At 41.3% G+C, this 23,074-nt stretch overlaps 1 protein-coding gene across 3 annotated transcripts in view; it reads right to left on the bottom strand.

The window, feature by feature from the left end:
* Nucleotides 1–23,074, bottom strand: part of LOC124720142 — a 200,771-nt gene that overhangs the window by 139,462 nt on the left and 38,235 nt on the right. For all 3 annotated transcript variants that reach the window (XM_047245443.1, XM_047245445.1, XM_047245444.1), the window contains exons 4-5: nucleotides 10,291–10,359; nucleotides 498–566 (exon numbers count right to left, since the gene is read on the bottom strand). In XM_047245443.1, coding sequence (XP_047101399.1) covers nucleotides 498–566; nucleotides 10,291–10,359 — 138 coding nt within the window. The remainder of the gene's footprint in view (nucleotides 1–497; nucleotides 567–10,290; nucleotides 10,360–23,074) is intronic.

Here is a 23,074-nt window from a genome sequence, read left to right as displayed (position 1 = left end):
CCTCTATTTCATGCGTGACAACTTAAGAATTCCACATAGTGCATTCTGAGCAGTGGCAGCAGGAGAAAACAAATATAAACATATTGAAATCTGCACGAATTCCAATTCAGTGGCTCGTCCTCTCCAGTGCCTAAAGCTCACCAGACCTTTTCCTTCACCCCTCTTTCCATCCCCTTCAACACTTCTGTCAGCGGAATGAGCCACTTGGTCTGAAAGCTTGCAAATTTCAATCTCTTTGTACGTGTTTTCTCCTGCCAGCACTTGGTGAGTGGATTTTTTATCTATTCAATTACATTATATTTACAAAAATTGATTAATTTTGTTGATATATTAAATATAAATATTAAATATATATTCCAGTCAACAGTGTCGGAGACTTACATATCCATCTAAAATGTATGATTCAATATATCTTCTATGATACATCATGGGTTCATTATTGTCTCCACTTAAGCCAGTTCATCACCAAATGCAAATGTCTTGATAACAAAACTTACCACATGTTCTTCTTTGGGAAGCACTGGGACAAGTGAAACCAGTACAGGCTCTTCTGCCTTACAATACGCCTGAAAAAAGAATTGAACCTGTATTTCTGTACACTAACTATTAAAAGTGACTAGTTAGCATTAACTTTAATCCAAACAAAAGTGAGCTCCATCACAACTAAAATAAAACAAGGAAAGTTAAGCAACCTATGCAATTACACATTGAGCAACACCCTCAGTCCTACCAATGCACAATAGGTACTAACTGTACACAATTTTGACAGGAGAGTGCGTGACCCCATTTGTGGTTTGGCAACCAGTCCAACTCCACAACAGAGTCATGTGAACTTACCCTACATTAGGTCTCATAGCATTACAATGGCTGAGCTAACAGCATTACTTACCCTGTGCCAACCATCTCGGATTCCAGAAGGATCAGCAGTGAAAAGCCCAACTTTCATTCTTTTCTTATGACATTGTGAGAGCCACAGATTGGGCCAAACAGCTGAACAGATTATTTCTAAACTTCCAAAACGCATTCAAGTTGGTACCACGACAATGCTTATGGACTGCAGTACAACTGTATGTGATATCAAACAATATTTGTGACTTCATTATATGTTGTTGTTGTGGTCTTCAGTCCTGAGACTGGTTTGATGCAGCTTTCCATGCTACTCTATCCTGTGCAAGCTTCTTCATCTCCCAGTACCTACTGCAGCCCACATCCTTCTGAATCTGCTTAGTGTATTCATCTCTTGGTCTCCCTCTACGATTTTTATCCTCCACGCTGCCCTCCAATACTAAATTGGTGATCCCTTGATGCCTCACAACATGTCCTAGCAAACTGTCCCTCCTTCTTGTCAAGTTGTGCCACAAATTCCTCTTCTCCCCAATTCTATTCAATACCTCATTAGTTATGTGATCTACCCATCTAATCTTCAGCATTCTTCTGTAACACCACATTTCGAAAGCTTCTATTCTCTTCTTGTCTAAACTATTTATCGTCAATGTTTCACTTCCATACGTGGCTACACTCCATACAAATACTTTCAGAAACGACTTCCTGACACTTAAATCTATACTCGATGTTAACAAATTTCTCTTCTTCAGAAACGCTTTCATTGTCATTGCCAGTCGACATTTTATATCTTCTCTACTTCGACCATCATCAGTTATTTTGCTCCCCAAATAGCACAACTCCTTCACTACTTTAAGTGTCTCATTTCCTAATCTAATTCCCTCAGCATCATCCGACTTAATTCGACTACATTCCATTATCCTCATTTTGCTTTTGTTGATGTTCATCTTATATCCTCCTTTCAAAACATTGTCCATTCTGTTCAACTGCTCTTCCAGGTCTTTAGCTGTCTCAGACACAATTACAATGTCATCGGTTAACCTCGAAGTTTTTATTTCTTCTCCATGGATTTTAATTCCTACCCAGATTTTTTCTTTTGTTTTGTTTACTGATTCCTCAATATAGAGATTGAATAACATTGGGGATAGGCTACAACCCTGCCTCAATCCCTTCCCAACAACCGCTTCCCTTTCATGCCCCTCGACTCATATAACTGCCATCTGGTTTCTGTACAAATTGTAAATAGCCTTTCGCTCCCTGTATTTTACCCCTGCCACCTTTAGAATTTGAAAGAGAGTATTCCAGTCAACATTGTCAAAAGCTTTCTCTAAGTCTACAAATGCTAGAAACATAGGTTTGCCTTTCCTTACTCTTTCTTGTAAGATAAGTCTTAAGGTCAGTATTGCCTCACGTGTTCCAACATTTCTATGGAATCCAAACAGATCTTCCCCGAGGTCAGCTTCTATCAGTTTTTCCATTCGTCTGTAAAGAATTCGTGTTAGTATTTTGCAGCAGTGGCTTATTAAACTGACAGTTCGATAATTTTCACATCTGTCAACACCTGCTTTCTTTGGGATGGAAATTATTATATTATTCTTGAAGTCTGAGGGCATTTCGCCTGTCTCGTACATCTTGCTCACCAGATGGTAGAGTTTTGTCAGTACTGGCTTTCCCAAGGCCGTCAGTAGTTCTAATGGAATGTTGTCTACTCCCGGGGCCTTGTTTTGACTCAGGTTTCTCAGTGCTCTGTCAAACTCTTCACACAGTATCATATCTCCCATTTCATCTTCAACTACATCCTCTTCCATTTCCATAATATTGTCCTCAAGTACATCTGAGCTCTTGATATTCATACAAGTGGTTCTCTTTTCTCCAAAGGTCTCTTTAGTTTTCCTGTAGGCAGTATCTATCTTACCACTAGTGAGATAAGCCTCTACATCCTTACATTTGTCCTCTAGCCATCCCTGCTTAGCCGTTTTGCACTTCCTGTCGATCTCATTTTTGAGACGTTTGTATTCCTTTTTGCCTGCTTCATTTACTGCATTTTTATATTTTCTCCTTTCATCAATTACATTCAATATTTCTTCTGCTACCCAAGATTTCTACTAGCCCTCGTCTCTTTATCTACTTGATCCTCTGCTGCCTTCACTACTTCATCCCTCAGAGCTACCCATTCTTCTTCTACTGTATTTCTTTCCCCCATTCCTGTCAATTGTTCCCTTATGCTCTGCCTGAAACTCTGTACAACCTCTGGTTTAGTCAGTTTATCCAGGTCCCATCTCCTTCAATTCCTACCTTTTTGCAGTTTCTTCAGTTTTAATCTACAGTTCATAACCAATAGATTGTGGTAAGAGTCCACATCTGCCCCTGGAAAAGTCTTACAATTTATAACCTGGTTCATGAATCTCTGTCTTACCATTACATAATCTATCTGATACCTTCTAGTATCTCCAGCGTTCTTCCATGTATACAACTTTCTTTCACGATTCTGGAACCAAGTGTTAGCTATCATTAAGTTATGCTCCGTGTAAAATTCTACTAGGTGGCTTCCTCTTTCATTTCTTAGCCCCAATCCATATTCACCTACTACGTTTCCTTCTCTTCCTTTTCCTTCTCTCGAATTCCAGTCACCCATAACTATTAAATTTTCGTCTCCTTTCACTACCTGAATAATTTCTTTTCTCTCATCATACATTTCATCAATTTCTTCATCATCTGCAGAGCTAGTTGGCATATAAACTTGTACTACTGTAGTAGGCATGGGCTTTGTGTCTATCTTGGCCACAATAATGCGTTCACTCTGATGTTGGTAGTAGCTTACCCGCATTCCTATTTTTTTATTCATTATTAAACCTACTCCTCCATTACCCCTATTTGATTTTGTATTTACAACCCGGTATTCACCTGACCAAAAGTCTTGTTCCTCCTGCCACCGAACTTCACTAATTCCCACTATATCTAACTTTAACCTATCCATTTCCCTTTTTAAATTTTCTAACCTACCTGGCCGATTAAGGGATCTGACATTCCACACTCCGATCCGTAGAACGCAAGTTTTCTTCCTCCTGATTAAACGACGTCCTCTTGAGTAGTCCCCGCCTGGAAATCTGATTGGGGGACTATTTTACCTCTGGAATATTTTACCCAAGAGGACGCCATCATCATTTAACCATACAGTAAAGCTGCATGCCCTCGGGAAAAATTACGGCTGTAGTTTCCCCTTGCTTTCAGCCGTTCGCAGTACCAGCACAGCAAGGCCATTTTGGTTAGCGTTCCAAGGCCAGGTCAGTCAATTATCCAGACTGTTGCCCCTGCAACTACTGAAAAGTCTGCTGCCCCTCTTCAGGAACCACACATTTGTCTGGCCTCTCAACAGATACCCCTCCGTTGTGGTTGCACCTACGGTACGGCCATCTGTATCGCTGAGGCATGCAAGCCTACCCACCAACGGCAAGGTCCATGGTTCATGAGGGGTTTATATACAATTGCATTAGCCACAAAAAATCTAAAGTTACAATTACTACTGTCTTCCAGGTAATTAATATACAAGACAAACTGCAAGGGTCCCAAGACTTTCTCTAGCTCATGTCTGAAGTTACAACAAAAATGTCATATGAACTTATGTCCTGTTCTTAACAGTTTCTGAGGAAACTAAGAAAAGCAAAGGGGAACAGGACAAATGCAGTTGATACTAAATGTTCTAGTGTTTTGCTGAACTGTGTGTACTTCCTCACAAAAGATGATCAAAAGTCCGTCACCAACTGCGATGATTTTTGTAGCTCTTGTAGACAGCTGTTGTGTTTCTGATCTGAGCTTATTCACATAGTCCTTTATTTGAGCACACACGTACAAGATGCAAGTGAGAAGTTCCTCCTTTATGTCCACTCTGTGCTTGTAGACTTTGCTCTTAAACCAACATACACAATTAAACAAATTACTAAATCACTATGCTTCATTTACTATCACATGTATGTGTCCTGTTCCCCACTGTTTTAATTAATTTCTTTGGAAACTTTTAAGAACCCGACACATGTTTGTAGAACTTTTTTGTTCAAAATGACTAATACTATCACTCCTCAAAGCAGGTATCTTTCCTCCGGACCCAACGCACGTGTGTGTGTGTGTGTGTGTGTGTGTGAGGGGGGGGGGGGGGGGGGGGGGGGCACGTCACCCACCACAGCAGTACAAGTTTATATGCCAACTAACTCTGCAAAAAATGATGAAATCGAAAAGAATTTTTGATGCACCAAAGAAAATCCAGGACGGAATAATGATAATATTATGAAAAGGATAGATTGCTACTCATCATGTAGCAGAGATGTTGAGTCACAGACGGGAAACACAAAAAGACTACTCAACACATAAGCTTTAGGCCAGAAGGCCTTCTTCTGAAATAGACAACACACACACACACACACACACACACACACACACACGCACCCTCCCTCTCTCTCTCTCTCTCTCTCTCTCTCTCTCCCTCCCTCTCTCTTCGTGCTGTCATGGAATGGGGCACACACCTGTTTGGTTGAATTTGGTGCATGCCGGGTTGCTGAAAGTGAGTGATGCTGTATCAAGTTGGAAAGGGCATAAGCTGCTCATTCAGTTTTGCCACACAGGTGCCGTGCTCTACTGTTTAATGTAGCCGAGTCTCAGTCTCCCTCAACAATACAATCCTCTGTACTTTCTTCCATTACCAAACTGCTGATTTTTTGGTGCCTTGGGGTGTGTCATGCTGATAAATCCCTTTAGTCAAATTCTGCCATCAATTTCTTTTCTCCTTAACTCAGTTCTGTACCTTCTCATTACTTATTTGATCTATTCATTTAATCTTCTGCATTACCTGTAGCACCACATTTCAGAAGCTTTTGTCATCTTGAAACCTACTGGCAGATTAAAACTGTAGGCTGGACCGAGACTCGAACTCGGGACCTTTGCCTTTCGTGGGCAAGTGCTCTACCATCTGAGCTACCCAAGCACGACTCACATCACGTCCTCACAACTTCACTTCTACCATTACCTCGTCTCCTACCTTCCAAACTTTACAGAAGCTCTCCTGCAAATCTTGCAGAACTAGATGGTAGAGAACTTGCCCACAAAAGGCGAGGGTCCTGAGTTCGAGTCTGGGTCTGCCACACAGTTTTAATCTGCCAGTAAGTTTCACATTAGCCCACACTCTGCTGCAAAGTGCTAACTTTCAGCAACCTGGCATGAGCCAAATTCAACCAAACAGGTGCGTGCCCCATTCCATGCAGCTCGTGACACACAGCACGAAGAGAGAGAGAGAGAGAGAGAGAGAGAGAGAGAGAGAGAGAGAGAGAGAGAGAGACAGAGAGAGAGAGTGTGTGTGGGGGGGCGTGTGTGTGTGTGTGTGTGTGTGTGTGTGTGTGTGTGTGTGTGTGTGTGTGGGTGGGTGGGTGGGTGGGTGGGTGGGTGGGTGGGGGTGGGTGTGTGTGTGTGGGTGTGTGTGTGTGTGTGTGGGTGTAGGTGTGTGTGGGCATGTGGGCATGTGGGCATGTGTGTGTGTGTGTGTGTGTGTGTGTGTGTGTGTGTGTGTGTGTGTGTGTGTTGTCTATTTCAGAAGAAGGCCTTCTGGCCAAAAGCTTGTGTGTTGAGTAGTCTTTTTGTGTTTCCCGTCTGTGACTCAACATCTCTGCTACATGATGAATAGTAATCTATCCTTTTCATAATATTATCATTATTCTGTCCTGGATTTTCTTTGATGCATCACACATTCTTTTCGATTTCATCATTCTTTGCAGAGCTAGTTGGCATATAAACTTTTACTGCTGTGGTTGGTGACGCGCCACACACACACACACACACACACACACAAATATGAGATTACAAAATGGAAGAAATTAAATCACAGTTAATACAGAACAATAATCAAAATCACACGAACAGAAATTCCTAGTGGAAAAGGACTGAAAGGACAAAAAACGAGCAAATAATGAAGTTAATACAATGACTAATATGACGTAAGAAAGGAACAGAAATAAAAAAGATACTTTCAAACCAAATAATTGAGTAAAAATTATAATCAGAGTCATTTTGATACAGATTTAAAAATAAAAAGTTTCAAAGCATCTGGAAAAACAAAAGAGACTTAAACCCAAAACCTTTAGCATGGAAGGACAGTACCTTAACCATTTGGTTATGCAACCAGTCTGTATGTTGTTTTAAATCTGTAGAGTACCATGTGAAATTCAATTTTTTTTTTCTCGATTACTCTCAAATGAGAACCCACTAGAGTGAATGGCTGCAGGGTGTGATACCTTGGACCTTGACCCACATCACCGTACAGACGGTTTCAGAAAGTTAATGCCACTGCTGGGGACCTCTCCTTATGAGCCAGACCACCAGATACAGAGGCAGGTGTGTGTAGACACACTGGACAGATGAGGAGTCTCAAACTCCAGTTTTTGAACTTGCTTGTAATATAGGAATACAGACTCCTTTCCTTGCAGTCACACTACACCATCCAGTATAACTCTTCCGGCTAAGTCCCACCAAAAAGTGACGGTATGCGACCTCGACGAATTATGTTTTCTGGGCATTAGCCTGAGACCTGAGGCATATTTCTGTGGCCAATGTTTTGCCTCCTTGTGCTGCAGACTTCATCAGAGGCTATAGGGATTTGGATATCAGTTTTGAATTTAAACACGCTCAGCAAGTACAACTGTTTAGGTGCAGCCACACTACAGTTGGTTTGTGATGTTGCCCGACTGCTACATAAGATATGTTATGGAGCCTGTAGAGGTGAAGAAACCAACTGAAAGAGTTGCAAATGAGTTAAGTTACGAAGTCTGCATGGAATCCCAATTTGGTTTTACAAAGACTACTCTAGGACACTGGTCCCTTACTAAGCTTGTGTTTATCGTGAATCTCCTGCTCTGCACAAAGTTCCAAGTGACTGTAAGAAAGCACAAGTGACTCCAGTATATAAAAAGGATAAAGAACAGAGCCACAAATTTACAGAATAATATCCTGAACATAGGTTTGCTGTGAGAACTCTAGAACATATTTTGAGTTCGAATATAATAAATTACCTAGAGACCAAAAAGCTATGTCCACAAACCAGCACAGTTATAGGAAGCAAAACTCAGCTTGCCCTTTTCTCATGTCATCATATCCCACAAACTATGGATGAAGGGCAACAGGTAGATTCCATATTTCCAAAAAGCATCTGGCACAGTATTCCACTGCAGACTATTAAGAAAGGTATGAGCACATGGAATAGATTTCCAACATGCGAGTGGCTTGGAGACTTTTTTAAGTAACAGAACCCAGTATGTTGTTCATGACAGTGAGTATTCATCAGAGACAAGGGTATCATCAGGAGTGCTCCAGGGAAGTGTAATAGGGCTGCTGTAATTTTCTATATACATAAACCATCTGGTGGACAGGGTAAGCAGAAGTCTGCGGCTGTTTCCTGAGTATACTCTGGTGTACGGGAAGGTGTCGTCATTGTGTGACTTACGCAAAATGACTTACGCAAAATTTCTAGTTGATGTGATGAATGGCAGCTAGCTCTAAATGTAGAGAAATACAAGTTAATGGGGATGAGTAGGAAAAACATATCCATAATATTCGGATACCGCATTAGTAGTTTCCTACTTGATACAGTCACGTCGTTTAAATATCTAGGTGCAGCACTGCAAAGCAATATGAAATGGCAAGGGAATGAGCATGTGAAGGTTGTGATAGGGAATGCAAAATGGTCATCTACAATTTATTGGGAGAATTTTAGGAAAGTGTGGCCCAACTGTACAGGAGGCAACATATAGGGCACTAGTGCAACCTATTCTTGAGTATTGCTCGAGTGTTTGGGATCTGTACCAGGTCCAGTTGAAGGATGACATCAAAGCAATTCAGGGGTAGGCTGCTAGATTTGTTACCGGTAGGTCCGAACAACACCCAAGTATTACGGGAATGCTTCAAGAAATCAAATGGCAATCACTGGAGGGAAGGTGACATTCTTTTTGAGAAGCACTACTGAGAATTTGTAGAGCCGGCATTTGAGGCTGAATGCAGAATGATCCTACTGCCGTCAGAGTACATTCTGTGTAAGGACCACAAAAGATAAGACGTGAGAGATTAGGGCTCATACAGCGGCATATAGACAGTCATCTTTTTCCTTTGGTCTGTCTGCGAGTGGAACACGAAAGGAAATAACTAATAGTGATACAGTGTATCCTCTGGCATGCACAGTACAGTGGCTTGTGGAGTATTTATGTAGATACAGATGATTAGTGCAGTTAGCTTTATTAGCACTACGGCCCGCATGACTTGCGCAAATTTCAGCCCTTCTTGCGTTCTGTTAAAGCTGTTTTTGTGCTTTTCAATTCTTACGGTCTCTGTACATCCTAATATAGTAACAATCAGACCTCGATACAACCACAGTATTGGAGAAACGACTATGGTATTTCCCTGGCCCCAGTGCAAAACCTAATAGAACTTTAGGGCACGAAGTCTACAGACAGCCCACTCACACAGATAGATACCTTCACAAAATCTCCAATCACTGTCCCTAGCAGAACAGAGCAGCAATTAACACACTTGGTCACCATGCTGAAAGAATCTGCGAATCACGGTACATGAGGGAACAAAGGAGCTTGGTCATTCAAGTACTAAGTTACTTTCAAAAGAAATTGCTAATCTCTTAGAGACACAAATAGGAAAATACATCCTTAAAGTTACTGATGAAAAGGTGGTATTGCTCCAGTTCTTAAAAACAGTCACAGGTCACATCAGCAGAGTATTAAGAAGACATGCAATGTAAGCCAACACAAAAGACATACAAATATTTGAACGCTGCAAAGGAACAACACTTGCCACATGACAAAGAAAAAGTTTAAAAAATACCTTGCAAATGCAGTCAGATGTATATAGAAACCACAAAAAGAATCAGTAACACGCGGTTCATGGGAGCAATAGGCTGCATGCGAATATAGGCTGTATCTAAAATATGACACTATATTATAGTAAAAACCACACACACACACACACACACACACACACACACACACACACACACTTAACTGTACCTCCTGACAGGTGTGTTCGATTACAGTCAAAGAGCAATGATACCCTTTCACTTTATTTACCATTTACATTACATCATTTGTCAGTCCTTGAACGATGTGAAAATCATCTTCAAGACTCACTACATTTAACAATAATTTCCTAACAATATGAAATCCCTGTACACAATGGCAACATTTGCTACGAGCTTCACGTAGCTAGCAAGTTAGCCTACCTGTACATTTATGCAAAGTACAACTGTGACTCATTATAATGTGTATTCTCAAATTCACCAACTATCAACTGTAGTAGATAAGAAATAGCATCCACAGGCCTTCTCTGCTACAGGCAAAGGACATGCAATTAATAGTTATCTCACTGGTTCCGAGTGTAGATGAAAGTCAATACTTCAGAAATACTTACACTCTCTTCTTCTTTGAGAAATACCTGGACCGGTGAGAGAGGCACTACTTCCTCTAATTGGTCACGTATCTGCAAGCGGAAAAAAAAAAACAGTCAATAATCTTCCACTTATTATAACTTCATCAATATCAACTGTATGTTGTTGCGGTCTTCATTCGAAAGGCTTTTGTTTCACACCGGTCCCCTACGGTACTGACAATGTTACACCACTAGTGGTCAAATGTGTCTTATTTTTACCACAACACATATATCAATAAATTGCAACACTATACGTAGTGACCCATACAAAAATATTTACAACGGCCCATAGTGTAACAGCTGTGCTATTAGGCATCATCATCAATAGCAAAAGGCAGCAGCAGACATGCACCGCCAAACATAAAACTTTTCCTAGAACATCTCATGTTAGCATGTTATATTCTCAAGGCACAGTTGCTAAACTAAATCTGCTGCTGTCACCTACCAAAAATAGCACTTTCCTGCAAAGCATATGTCAGAGCACCCAACAATGCTACTGTCTATCATAAAATTTATGAACATTAAAAGTTCTAAAAATTCTAAAAACAAGTACTACACCTATGTTTCATTGTGTGCATCCATATGGAAGACAACTGAAAACATTAAACCTAATGCCGCCGATTCGAATAAATCGGTGGCTGTTCGCTGAGGAGACATCGCTAAATTGGACCCAAGAATGGCCCTCAGACACTACTGTCTTCCAATTTCACATGAAAACTGTGCCACAAGAGTGTAACACGCAAATATGAGATATTCTACAAAGAGTTTTATGTATGACAATGCACATTTGCTGCTGGATTTTACTGCTTATGATGCCTAATGGCATAGAAGCTTTATGTTATGTTACATTACAGGGCAATACAATAATTTTTGACTGGTTTCCTTGTTTTATCCTCAGTACCGATTCACACGATTGCTGTATGATGGCTTCGCAACAGGTAAGCAGCCCCCCAAATTGGTGTATCCTGAGCAAGCCTCTTTTTCATGCACAACAACCACAATCTATAGCTTTTCCGACCTGCTTCCCGTAGTTACACCTAGGTTTTTTACTGCTTATGATGCCTAATGGCATAGAAGCTTTATGTTATGTTACATTACAGGGCAATACAATAATTTTTGACTGGTTTCCTTGTTTTATCCTCAGTACCGATTCACACGATTGCTGTATGATGGCTTCGCAACAGGTAAGCAGCCCCCCAAATTGGTGTATCCTGAGCAAGCCTCTTTTTCATGCACAACAACCACAATCTATAGCTTTTCCGACCTGCTTCCCGTAGTTACACCTAGGTTTCCCTCTACAATTCTTACCCTCCACACTTGCTTCCATTACCAAACTAGTGGTCCTCAATAACACAGGACATGTCCCATTAACCTTTCTGCTCTCCTGAAAAGAGCAGTGGCCGAAGACTCCCTTATGAGATTTGGAGAACAGACAAAGTGTTTCAATCCAGACAGTCCACCCTTGCCTTAGCACCAAGTCAACTGAACCTCTAGAAAATAACTGGACCAACTAAAAATGACCGCATCCAAAATCGGATTCTGGAAAACTGTTCCTCAGTAGATCAGGAATCTATTGCATACTTCCGACATCCTGAATTTTGAATATAGGATTAATATGAATTTGAGGTTTGGATGAAAACAAAATGAAATAGATAACATCACGAGTAAATTCAACAGTGAATCAGTCGTCAGGAATGGGTCTGAAATCTGCAATAATTATGTACAGAATGTTAATTATTTGGGCTCTCTTTCTTTGTTACAGACCTCGAGCAAACACACACGTTAGTTGCATTACAACGATCCTGTGTGTTCAATTTTGTCCGATTCATCTTCACCACTTCTACTGATTCTTCTTCCTCACACCAGAAGGCTCTCTGTCAAAAACAGACAGCTGGGTCGAGATGTGGAGTGCTGAATACATGAGGCATCTAAAACTCTCCAAATTTTGCACCTGAACCTGATAATGAATACAGACTCCTTTTCTCACTGTACGTTCCCACAGCAACATTACACTGTCGCTACTGGAAATAACAATGCTTGAAATTTTGTTTCATATCTAAACTGGACATTTTATTAGACTACTTTGAGGTCACTGTTGTTGGATTTCAATCAGTTGGCATCCAGTGTTATAGATCCAAAATTGTGACACTGGTGCTGCAAGTATTGTATGGAAGCAACTGCCACATGATCTTTGTGGTGAAAAAAAGTCAATTTGAAGTTTCTATCTCCTACAAAATTCATCTGAATTTCATGTTAGGTAGAGATTGCTCCAGGTTCACTCAGTATCTAGAAAAGCTTTTCATTATAATGAACAGGGCCTGAGATACGGTAACTATTTTTTCAACTCTTGAGTATTTTTTCAACTCTTGAGATTTCCCAGCCAGAAAAGGCTTCAAAATTATTACACATATGTTGAAAACTATTGACCTCAATAAAATACTTCTTTCCCCAAATGACCACCAAAATACCTCACACAGCAACAGATATTTAATGTTGGGTATCAGATTGATACGTATAACCAGAATTATTATCTAGGCTACAAACTAGGGGCTAGCAGCAAATAAATTTTAAATATTTTTTTCAAAATAATGTTGTTGATTTAATGCTGTGACATGGGTCCTTCCATAATAATAAAATAAAGAAACATAATTATTTTCTACAGGCTTATTCAGCTGAATCTTTCATTTTTCTACAGGCTTATTCAGCTGAATCTTCCATCGGGCAGCTGATTCGAATTAAGTCAGCACACACCTCTCAAAATCAGCACCCCCCTCACGTCAAATTCCCAGCGGCGTCCAGTAAGATATGTAGCTCCTCAACTGAAAAAAATCATTAAGGCTTCCAAAAGAATGGCTGATGAAACCTTGGCAGTTTAAAGTCAGTTCAATTTTGCAGGAAGCTAATTCCTTACATACTTCAATTCATTTGAACCAGAACACTTTAATGTTTGTACTTACTATTGCCAGATGAGGATACTTGAGCTCTTGAGTGCAGTGAATACCCTTTTTGAATAATTTAACTGGTTAACAAGATATTAAGAGATTAACAAGATATTAAGATATTAACAAGATATCTGGCAGATAGCTTACTGATTCTTCACATCATAGGAGGTTACATAATTACTGTGTGTGTTTCAGTGGGAAATCTGAAAGTCAAATACGAGTAAACAAATGTCTTTAAGAAACTAAGATTACACTTTTATCATCCACCTAATTTCCAGTTTGGCTCGAGAGACTACACACATTCGCTACATTCCTCTGCCACTCATTTCTGTTCCCGACTTTCACGGCCCATTCTCCTTTTCTTTGGCCTGCTGTCTCTGTATCGTTTTTGACAGTGTCCTTCCCCTCATCCAGTGCCTTCCTCACCCCCTTCTGCCCTAAAAGGATCCTGTCTTTCCTCTTCTGTCGTAATTAGGTGCCTTGTCCACATCAATGTTCCTTTCTTCATCCTTCAGCCAACGTCAGCTTGTGAGTTCAGCTCTGCCAGTTCCTGTCTTTTTGTTCCTTTCTTTTTTCAGTGTCCTCCAGTCAAGCGACTGGTCAAATATTTTCCTCACCACCTTTCGCTCGAGGACAAATGGTTTCTGTTATTTTGCTGTTCCACGTTTCTGACTTGCATATAACTTTTAGTGAACATACCACTCTGGCACAGTAATGTACTGCACAATGCTTTTAGTACCAACAAATGATGACTGAAAAATGACTAATTAATTTTCATTAGTTGGTTTAGTGAGTTTGAACAACAATACTGTATAGAGATTTCGTATCATCTGTCTGTGTAATCAAATGAGAATGGACGCAGAGTTTCTGCCATACGGGACAATACTGGCAGTTCAGTCACGCTTTGCAGTACCCGCCGGTTTGGGAATTACTCCGTGCACCTGCACCCCTGCCGCGGAGACAGGCTGCACTCCGTAGAATAGTGCACCGTGGACTGTACTCCGAGAAAGGAATCAGTCAGCTACGAACTGTCACACGATCTGTACTACTCAATCCAACAGCTGAGTTGTTGCTGCAGACAATTACTGTGAGACGTTTCAACGTTGTACGAGCTGGAATATTTGTGCACATCTTACAGGAGTTGCTTCTTTTATTTGGGAGCTTATTTGAAACATATAAACAGGAATGCATTTCCAGAACAGGCCATACTGCTAAGGAGATGAAGTCTACAAAGAAAAGAAATAAGATATCAAGAGGGGGAAATGAAATGATCGAATGGTAACACTGGCTGGGAGACCCGTTCGGGGTCATCCGGCTGCCTAGTACGAGGCCTTTTATTTGACGCCACTCTGGCGACTCGCGTGTCAGTGACGACGAAGATGAGATGACGACCGGCCCAAAACAGATGAAATCTCTAACCCGGCCGGAAATCAAACCCAAACCTGGCAATCCCCCCTCCCCCTCCACACAACTGCTGGAGATTGCGGTCTTCCCAGCACTGGTCGTTCGCGATGTAGCCGACAGATAGTCGAGTGACCTGCGAGCTGTCACTACACCACACTACCACAGGGACTTTTAACTATGGATATTTGCTGGCTTTAAAAAGAACCACAGTTTCCTTCCATAATGCGTTTCTGTCGGGGCCGGACGATGGCGAGTCAACTAGTGTTGCGAGGTGGCTGCTGCGCCTGGATGTTTGGTAGCTGGTCAGTTTCCAGGGGCACCTGACAGCTCTGAATGCCACTGCAGTGCTGCCGGCCGACAGCAGCTGTACGTACCCACTCTCCTTCAACTATGGGTTTTCATTCTCTACACGGAGTCAGCCATCTGCAGATTTACTCACAGCATTTTGCGCAGCCCGGTATACGGAAGGACTGCCATACGTGGACTCGGACCTGCACTGGCTGCCAAATGTGCAAAGTAACATGGCAGGTATGAGCTCTGCCAAAAAATTTTGACATTCTGGAGGCACGATTCTCACACGTCCAGCTGGATTCGGTAGGACCGCTCCCACCTGCACTTAACTACCGGTACCGTCTCACAGTGATCGACAGGTACACCTGGTGGCCGGAGGTACACTAACTGGAGACACGAAGTGCCGAGAACGTGACGTATGCCTTCACTAGTGGTCGGATTTCACGTTCCGGCTGCCGATGACAAATGACTTCCGACCAGGATAGGTAGTGGGAGGTAGATATCTTTCGTGGAATAGCCCGCTCGTACGAGATACACCTGACGAGAGCTCCGCCCTGTCACGCAGCTGTAAATGGCACTGTGGAGCACCTACACCTTTCCTCAAAGACACGGTGGATTCACGGATTATGCCCTCCCGGTACTGCTATTGGGACTTGCACAGTCACTATAAGACAACCTGCAGGCCTCCCCAGTGGAGATGCCATGTAGCAAACTCTGCATTTATCAGAAGAGTTTTTCAAACTACAACCTGAACCCCTCCACTCTACTCTACATTTCCTCACAGGTCTCCAAAACCTAATGGAGGCCATGCGACCGAGTGGAACAACACGGCACTGAAAACAGGCTACCTTCATTCTCACAGAGCTGGTAATGACGCAGCACGTTTTCCTCCGACACGGTCCACTGCGTAGAGCACTAGAGCCGCCCTTCCGAGGCCCAAACGTATTCACGGGACGGAACACTAGCACACTCACTGTCCACATTAAAGGGGGAGACACAGCACTGTCCACGTCCTGGTGCAAGCCAGCCTACCTAAATGCAGAAGATACTACTGAAATGCAAGCTACCACTAGACACAGAGCTTCCGCCACATTGCAGCCCTCAACACTGCAAGTCTTCCAAAACAGTGCGGCCCACATGCAAACTGATGGGTCACCACACTCCCAGATGCGGCAGTCGTTTAGCAACACAACCCGAACCACCGACATCCAGCCACAACAGAAACATATTACGGGAGGGAACTGTGCTTCTGTTTCGACCCAGCATGCATCAATAGCTCAAGCCAGTAAAAACTATATTATTGTCTAGATCTTGTACAGTATAAAACATTAAAATGCGATGACTAATTTTAGTCGACTACACAATCATCTTCAGATCACTCGTGGTGAAATATGTATCAGCAGATAGCATATTGAAAACCCTGCATCATCTGGAGTATTTACATAATTATAAGAAGAGGCTTTATCCCAAATTTGTCATTCAAAAACTACAGGGTCTTCTTACATTGGCAGATTAAACTACTGTGGTGATGTCAACATTTTCACATTGTTTAGTAATGTGCACAGGGGTTGTATGAGGTTAAGTCAATTATTATCAACAATTTACTTATATTTTTGTTTATTTTGGTAGTAATGCTGTTTTAAATAGATGACACATGCTTTTTTTTATTTGTTGTTATATCTTTGCAATTTTCAACCTGCTAGGTTAGTTTCATTATCGCTGCAGTGCTGTTAATCGTGGCTGCTCCGCTGTCTATTTGCACCAAAAAAGAGCAACATTCAGTGAACAGTTTCTTGTGGTCGGAAGGCGTATCAAGGGCCAAAACTCATCGAAGATTTTCAGTACAGTACGGGAACAGTGTTTTGCCACAATGGAGTGTCTACGAATAGATTGAAAAATTTCAAAATGGTCGCACAAGTGTTACGCACTATGAAAGAGCCGGATGACCGTTACTGCCACAAACGAAGAAACGATTGACCGTTCACGTGAAATGATTCTCAGACAGACAATTAACTATTGGCGAAGTGGCACATCGTCTGCAAATTAGTCACGGTTCTGTCTATGAAATCATCCACAACAGACTTGGGTTTCATAAAGTTTGAGGAAGATGGGTCCCAAAACATAAACAAACGTGCTTGGACATTTGCTAAAAACATTTGGATCGCTATGGTAACAAAGGGGACAACTTCTTAAACAGGATCATTACTGATGACAAAACATGTATCCATCATTATGAGCTAGAGAGTAAACGGCAAAGTGTGGAATGGAACTATCCAAATTCGCTGTGCAAGAAAAAGTTCAAGACCCAATCATCTGCAGAAAAACTGATGCTTACAGTTTTTCAGGATGCACAAGGTCCAATACTGGAACATTATGGGGAAAGGGGCACAACAATAAACAGTGTACTTTACAGTGAGATGCTTACCACCAGCCTAAAGCCTGCAATTCGAAGCAACCACCGAGGATTGCTGTCAAAAGATGTTGCGATGTTGCATGACAATGCCCATCCGCATACTGCTGCCCACACTGCTGAAACGCTCCAGAAACTCAAATTTGAAGTACTGGATCACACTCCATATACTCCTGATCTTTCCCCTTCTGACTATGACTTGTTTGGTCCACTCAAACAGGCATTAAGGGGCCATCGATTTGCTTCGGACAAAGCAGTGAAAGAAGCGGTGCATTCCTGGCTCGCAGCTCAACCGAGAACCTTCTTTTATGAGGGTATCTGGAAGCTTGTACAACAATGGACCAAGTGCATTAAAACCCATGGAGACTATGTTGAAAAATGATGTTCTTATAAGTTTAGTATTTGATTACAATAAAATTTTATAACTACTTTGCGGATAATAACTGACTTACCATCCTATTGCATTTACAGCTGTCATCAGAAAGATGAAACTTTGGTTACTGAGGCCATAAGCAGATTTATTTTAAATAATTGTCAAGGGCAGGGCTTGGCAAAGGATACATTCCCAAGGGTCAAGACTTCCCGATACACCAAAGTGCTCGATACAGTATCGACGTTACTCGAACTATCACATGACACTGACTATCACTGCGCAAATGCAAGAGATAAGCAAGAAATTATGAACTAGCCACAACGTTCTATTGCACTGATCAGCATTTGACAGTTCTGTGAAGCACAGGAGGAAATAGAATTAAAGTCTATCAACTTACAGACTTTTGTTGTATTTTAACAGGTTTGCAATAAATGTTCTCATACATGTATAAGTACTATATACAAACATTAATGTCATTTTTTTAAGTAAAGCTAACATTCAAATACAGAAACTTTTGTCCTTCAAAGAACATAAGTTGATTCAGAATCCAGACCAAAATCTTATTTGGTTATGAGAGACTGTAATGATTTACTATGTAGGTTGCAAATGATAAATTTGGCCACTGTTCATGTTTTACAATACTGTGTAAAAACATTACCAGGTTTTAATCAGCTGTAGAACATGATGATGAAATTCAGCTGAAACAAGGAGGAAAATTAATCTAGAACGACATGGTTAAGAAAGAAAGTAGATCATATTAAACAGACTGTAATTGTTATAGCAAAAATAAATTACAGTGGCAAGACCTGTTGTGGAGATAGCAACGACAAATGTCAGTAGATCATGGGATGAGCAAAAGTTCAAGAGTGGGGTGGAACCTTAATTGCAATGTTTTATTTATGTATTAGTTGGTGTTGTTACAGATGACCTGCACACTAGCACATATTGCAGTCTGTTTTTGACAGTCGCTCAAGCTTAGCACTGTTGAAGGCTTCGAAGGAGAACAGTGACATGAGCTTGGCTGAGAGCTACGATGATTGCACTGAGGAAAGCAATGAGCCTGCAGCAAATTTCATCGTGTTGTTACACGTGGGAATGTATACTACATACTTTGTCTTTCTACAATGAAGAGCCAAAGAAATTGATCTATCTATAACTATCGCTTGAGCCTTGTCCCGCAGTTATGCAGGGTCAGCCATTGTTAATCGGATTTGGCATGTTAATGGTTAAGGGGTGGCCAGATGCCCTTCCTGCCACCACCCCGTACCCGCCGGGACGGAATTAGTGTATCCTGACTGTCTGCGTCGAGTGTAATCCATGGAATAGTGCGAATGTGTTCAGATGCCTGCACACTGTGTAACTGAGGCGGAACATGGGGACCAGCCCGGTATTCACCTAGCGGAATGTGAAAAACCGCCTAAAAACCACATCCAGGCTGGCCGGCACATCGGCCCTCGTCGTTAATCCGCCGGGCGGATTCAATCCGGGGCCGGTGTGCCCACCCGAGTCTAGGAAGCAGCGCGTTAGCGCTCTCAGCTACCCTGGCAGGTAGCCAAAGAAACTGGTACACCTATCTAATATTGTGTAAGACCCCTGCGAGCACACAGAAGGGTCGCAACACAACATGGCATGGACTCGACTAATGTCTGAAGTAGTGCTGGAGGGAACTGATACCATGAATCCCGCAGGGCTGTCCATATATCCGAAAGAGTACAAAGGGGTGGAGCTCTTCTGAATAGCATGTTGCAAGGTGTCACAGATATGCTCAATAATGATCATGCTTGGGGTGGCTGGCAGAAGTGTTTAAACTCATAAGAGTGTTTCTGGAGCCACTCTGTAGCAATTCTAGGCATGTTGGATGTCGCATTATCCTGCTGGAATTACCTCCTATTGATCCGCTGGAATTGTCCAGTCTGTTGGTATCCACAATGGACATGAATGAATGCAGGTGCTCAGACAGGATACTTACATATGTGTCACCTGTCACAGTCGTATCTCGACTTAACAGGGGTTCTGTATCACTCCAACTGCACATGCCCCACACCATTACAGAGCCTCCATGAGCTTAAACAGTCTCCTGCCAACATGCAGGGTCCGTGGATTCATAAGGTTGCCCATTCGCTTAATACAATTTGAAACGAGACTCATCCGACCAGGCAACATGTTTCCAGTCATCAAAAGTCCAATGTTGGTGTTGACGGCTCCAAGCAAGGCATAAAGTTTTGTGTCATGCAGTCATCAAGGGTACACGAGTGGGCCTTTGGCTCCGAAAGCTCATATCAATAATGTTTCATTGAATGGTTCACACGCTGGCATTTGTTGATGGCCCAGCATTGAAATCTGCAGCAATTTGTGGAAAGGTAGCACTTCTGTCATACTGAATGATTCTCTTCAGTTGTTGCTGGTCCTGTTCTTGTGGGGTCTTTTTAGGCTATTGCGATGTCAGAGATTTGATGTTTTACCAGATTCTGTTATTCACGGTACACTCGTGAAATGATCGTGCAGGAAAATCCACACAGCATCGCTACCTCAGAGATGCTGTGTCCCATCACTCATGTGCCAACTATAACACCACGTTCAAACTCATTTAAATCTCGATAACCTGCCATTGTAGCAGCAGTAACTGATCTCACAACTGCGACAGACATTTGTTGTCTTGTAAGGGCAATGCCAACTGCAGCGCCGTACTCTGTCTGTTTACAAATGTCTGTATTTGTTTAATATGCATCCCTATACCAGTTTCTTTGGCTCTTCAGGGTATGAACATCTACTGTGTTTAAACTGGAGTTTGCCTAAAAGCATTTGCAGTCAGAATTGAACTGACTTCAAAATTAAAAAATACTCAACAATGGTATTCAATAGTATTAATTTCTGCGTGAGACAGTAAAAGTCTAGATACAGCCAAGTTGTGTATTTACGTGTTTCTTGCTGCAATGTTGTCAACACTCTCCATGACATATGACAAGAATAAAAGGAGGGTATATCAGCTGGTTCTACACAGAGTGGGGGGAGGGGGGGGGGGGGATTTGACATGTTTGGAAGCAAGAGACATTGTAACATCCTCATGTCAGGATAGAGGTGACATCTGATATGTATTCAGAAAAAAGCAGCTGTGTTCTCAAATTCCACTATAGCAACAACCTCAGATATAGCCATGTATTCTGAAGAAACAGCCATATGTTTGTGACAATGAAGGTATAAATTTCATGGCTGTGCTGTTAGGATGATGATGGTAATGACTCAAAATAGTGGTAGCACACACTACAGGGTTTGTAAGCATAAAAGGTGGAAAAGAAAACAGTCTAAAAATTAATGTAAACCATTTCTTTTTTTTTTATTTTATTTCTCCAATTGTTACAAAAATTTAGACAATCAATAAATGACAAAAGTTTTGAATAGTTATAAGGTTATCTTTTTGGCACATACTTTATGTCAATAAAACAGTTTGTAATTTTAATTAATCAGACACTGTTAAAAATAAATTTTTATCGAAGAGCTTCTTTCTTTTTCTTAAAAAAAAAAAAAAGAAAAAATGGGGGCCATTTTATATTCAGGGGTGTCTTACACTCAAATAAATACATTATACAGCTGGGAGCATGCCAGTATGAGAGACACCTTTGCAGCTGCCATATTTACTCGAATCTAAGCCGCACCTGAAAAATGAGACTCGAAATCAAGGAAAAAAAAATGTTCCCGAATCTAAGCCGCATCTGAAATTTTAGACTCGAAATTCAAGGGGAGAGAAACGTTTTAGACCGCACCTCCAAATCAAAACAAAGTTGTCCCATTGTAACATGAGACACAATTTAGGTCGAAAGGATGAAGTTACAGCTACAGTAGTTTGGTTCGAGTCGTAAGCTTAACAGTTAAGATTTATCAAGTAGCCAGCGCTCTGACCGTATTTATACGGGTACCCTTCCTTTTTCTTGTGCTTCATCTGGTTTGAATCGATTGCTCATTTTGCTTTGATCTGATAAGTGCCGTTCTCTCTGTTATAGGTGTTTACGTCACTCTAGGCTGAAAATGCATTACTGTACTGTGTCATGCATTGTTTGTCGCATCCTGATAATGAGTGTTTAAGACCTGTAGCCGCTAGCGGCATGGCTCTCTTTTGTGTGCGCTACAGCTGCTTACAATAAAAAAAGAGAGGAATGTTCTCATAAGCGAAACAAAAGCAAGAGACTGTTATTTGTTGTTACTTACACTGCTGCTTTCTTTGATAATGATCAACAAGAATCAAATAATAGACTGCATATGATAGAAGATGTTCTGAACTAGAGTTTAGCGAACATTTTTCTCCGTTTGAAAATCTTTGTAGGCGCCTTTTTAGTACATTACATTCCGCACAGAAATTAGAGTCATCTTAGATTTAAAAATCTAGTCAGTTGCCGTGCTTCATTCTGTATCACTATCCAGCATAAGAATAATATGAATATCAACATGATATGATATGTATATTCTTCCGCGTTTGCTGTGTCTCACTCTAGTTTTGTAGTTTATTAGGCAGACAGGATTTAAATGAGATAGCAGCAAACATGAAAGAATACACGGCATAATGTTTACATTCTTCTACCTTTTCTTTTAATTTATTTGCTGACACAGAGGTTTTGGTGCCAGTATTTATCTTTGTGCCTGGAAAGCATCCCTGTATAGCGGTACTTATATTCGAAGGCAGAAGTTAGTTGTGGCGGCACCTACCAACATTTTTCAGAACTTCCGTTTACATTGCACTCGATTCTAAGCCGCAAAACTGGAAAAAAAGTGTGGCTTAGATTCGAGTAAATACGGTACTCAAACATTACACTACACTTCGAGATAATGATGTTTTATTAGTCAGCACAGCAACAATATAAGCAACTGATACCACATGTAATATCGTAGTCCCGCTTGCTATTTTACGTAATGCACATCCATTAACCGCACACACACTGATGCTCACGTCACGGCAGGTAAAGGGGTACTGACTGCTGGAGTACACCGTCTTTCCACTGTCGGTCGTTCGCCACATTGCTGACAGATAGGTGGGAAGTGGTGCAAGAGCTGAGGTCGCTACAGGTTTTTATTTATCATTTATCACTTCTTTCACCTCCTAATAGATCTGTTATTGTGAAAAATGGCAAGTTCCATCACAGTTTGGAGTTGACATTAAACTGTAGGTAGTCCTATAAGCAAATAGATGAACGAGTTAAAAGGTCAGAGGAGGGCAATGGTATATGGCCTTGAGTAGGACTGTGCTGTTCAAACCCACCTTCAGGTTGATGAAAGCTTACAACCTTTTCAAAACTGCACTAAAATGCTATTCTTGTGTCTTTGTAATCACTAGAGACCAAATTATATGCATCATAA

This window comes from Schistocerca piceifrons, chromosome 11, assembly GCF_021461385.2.
Source record: "Schistocerca piceifrons isolate TAMUIC-IGC-003096 chromosome 11, iqSchPice1.1, whole genome shotgun sequence".
Classification (NCBI taxonomy): domain Eukaryota; kingdom Metazoa; phylum Arthropoda; class Insecta; order Orthoptera; family Acrididae; genus Schistocerca; species Schistocerca piceifrons.
The sequence above is the reverse complement of the archived record's forward strand: the minus strand, read 5'-3'. Positions and strand labels throughout refer to the sequence as shown.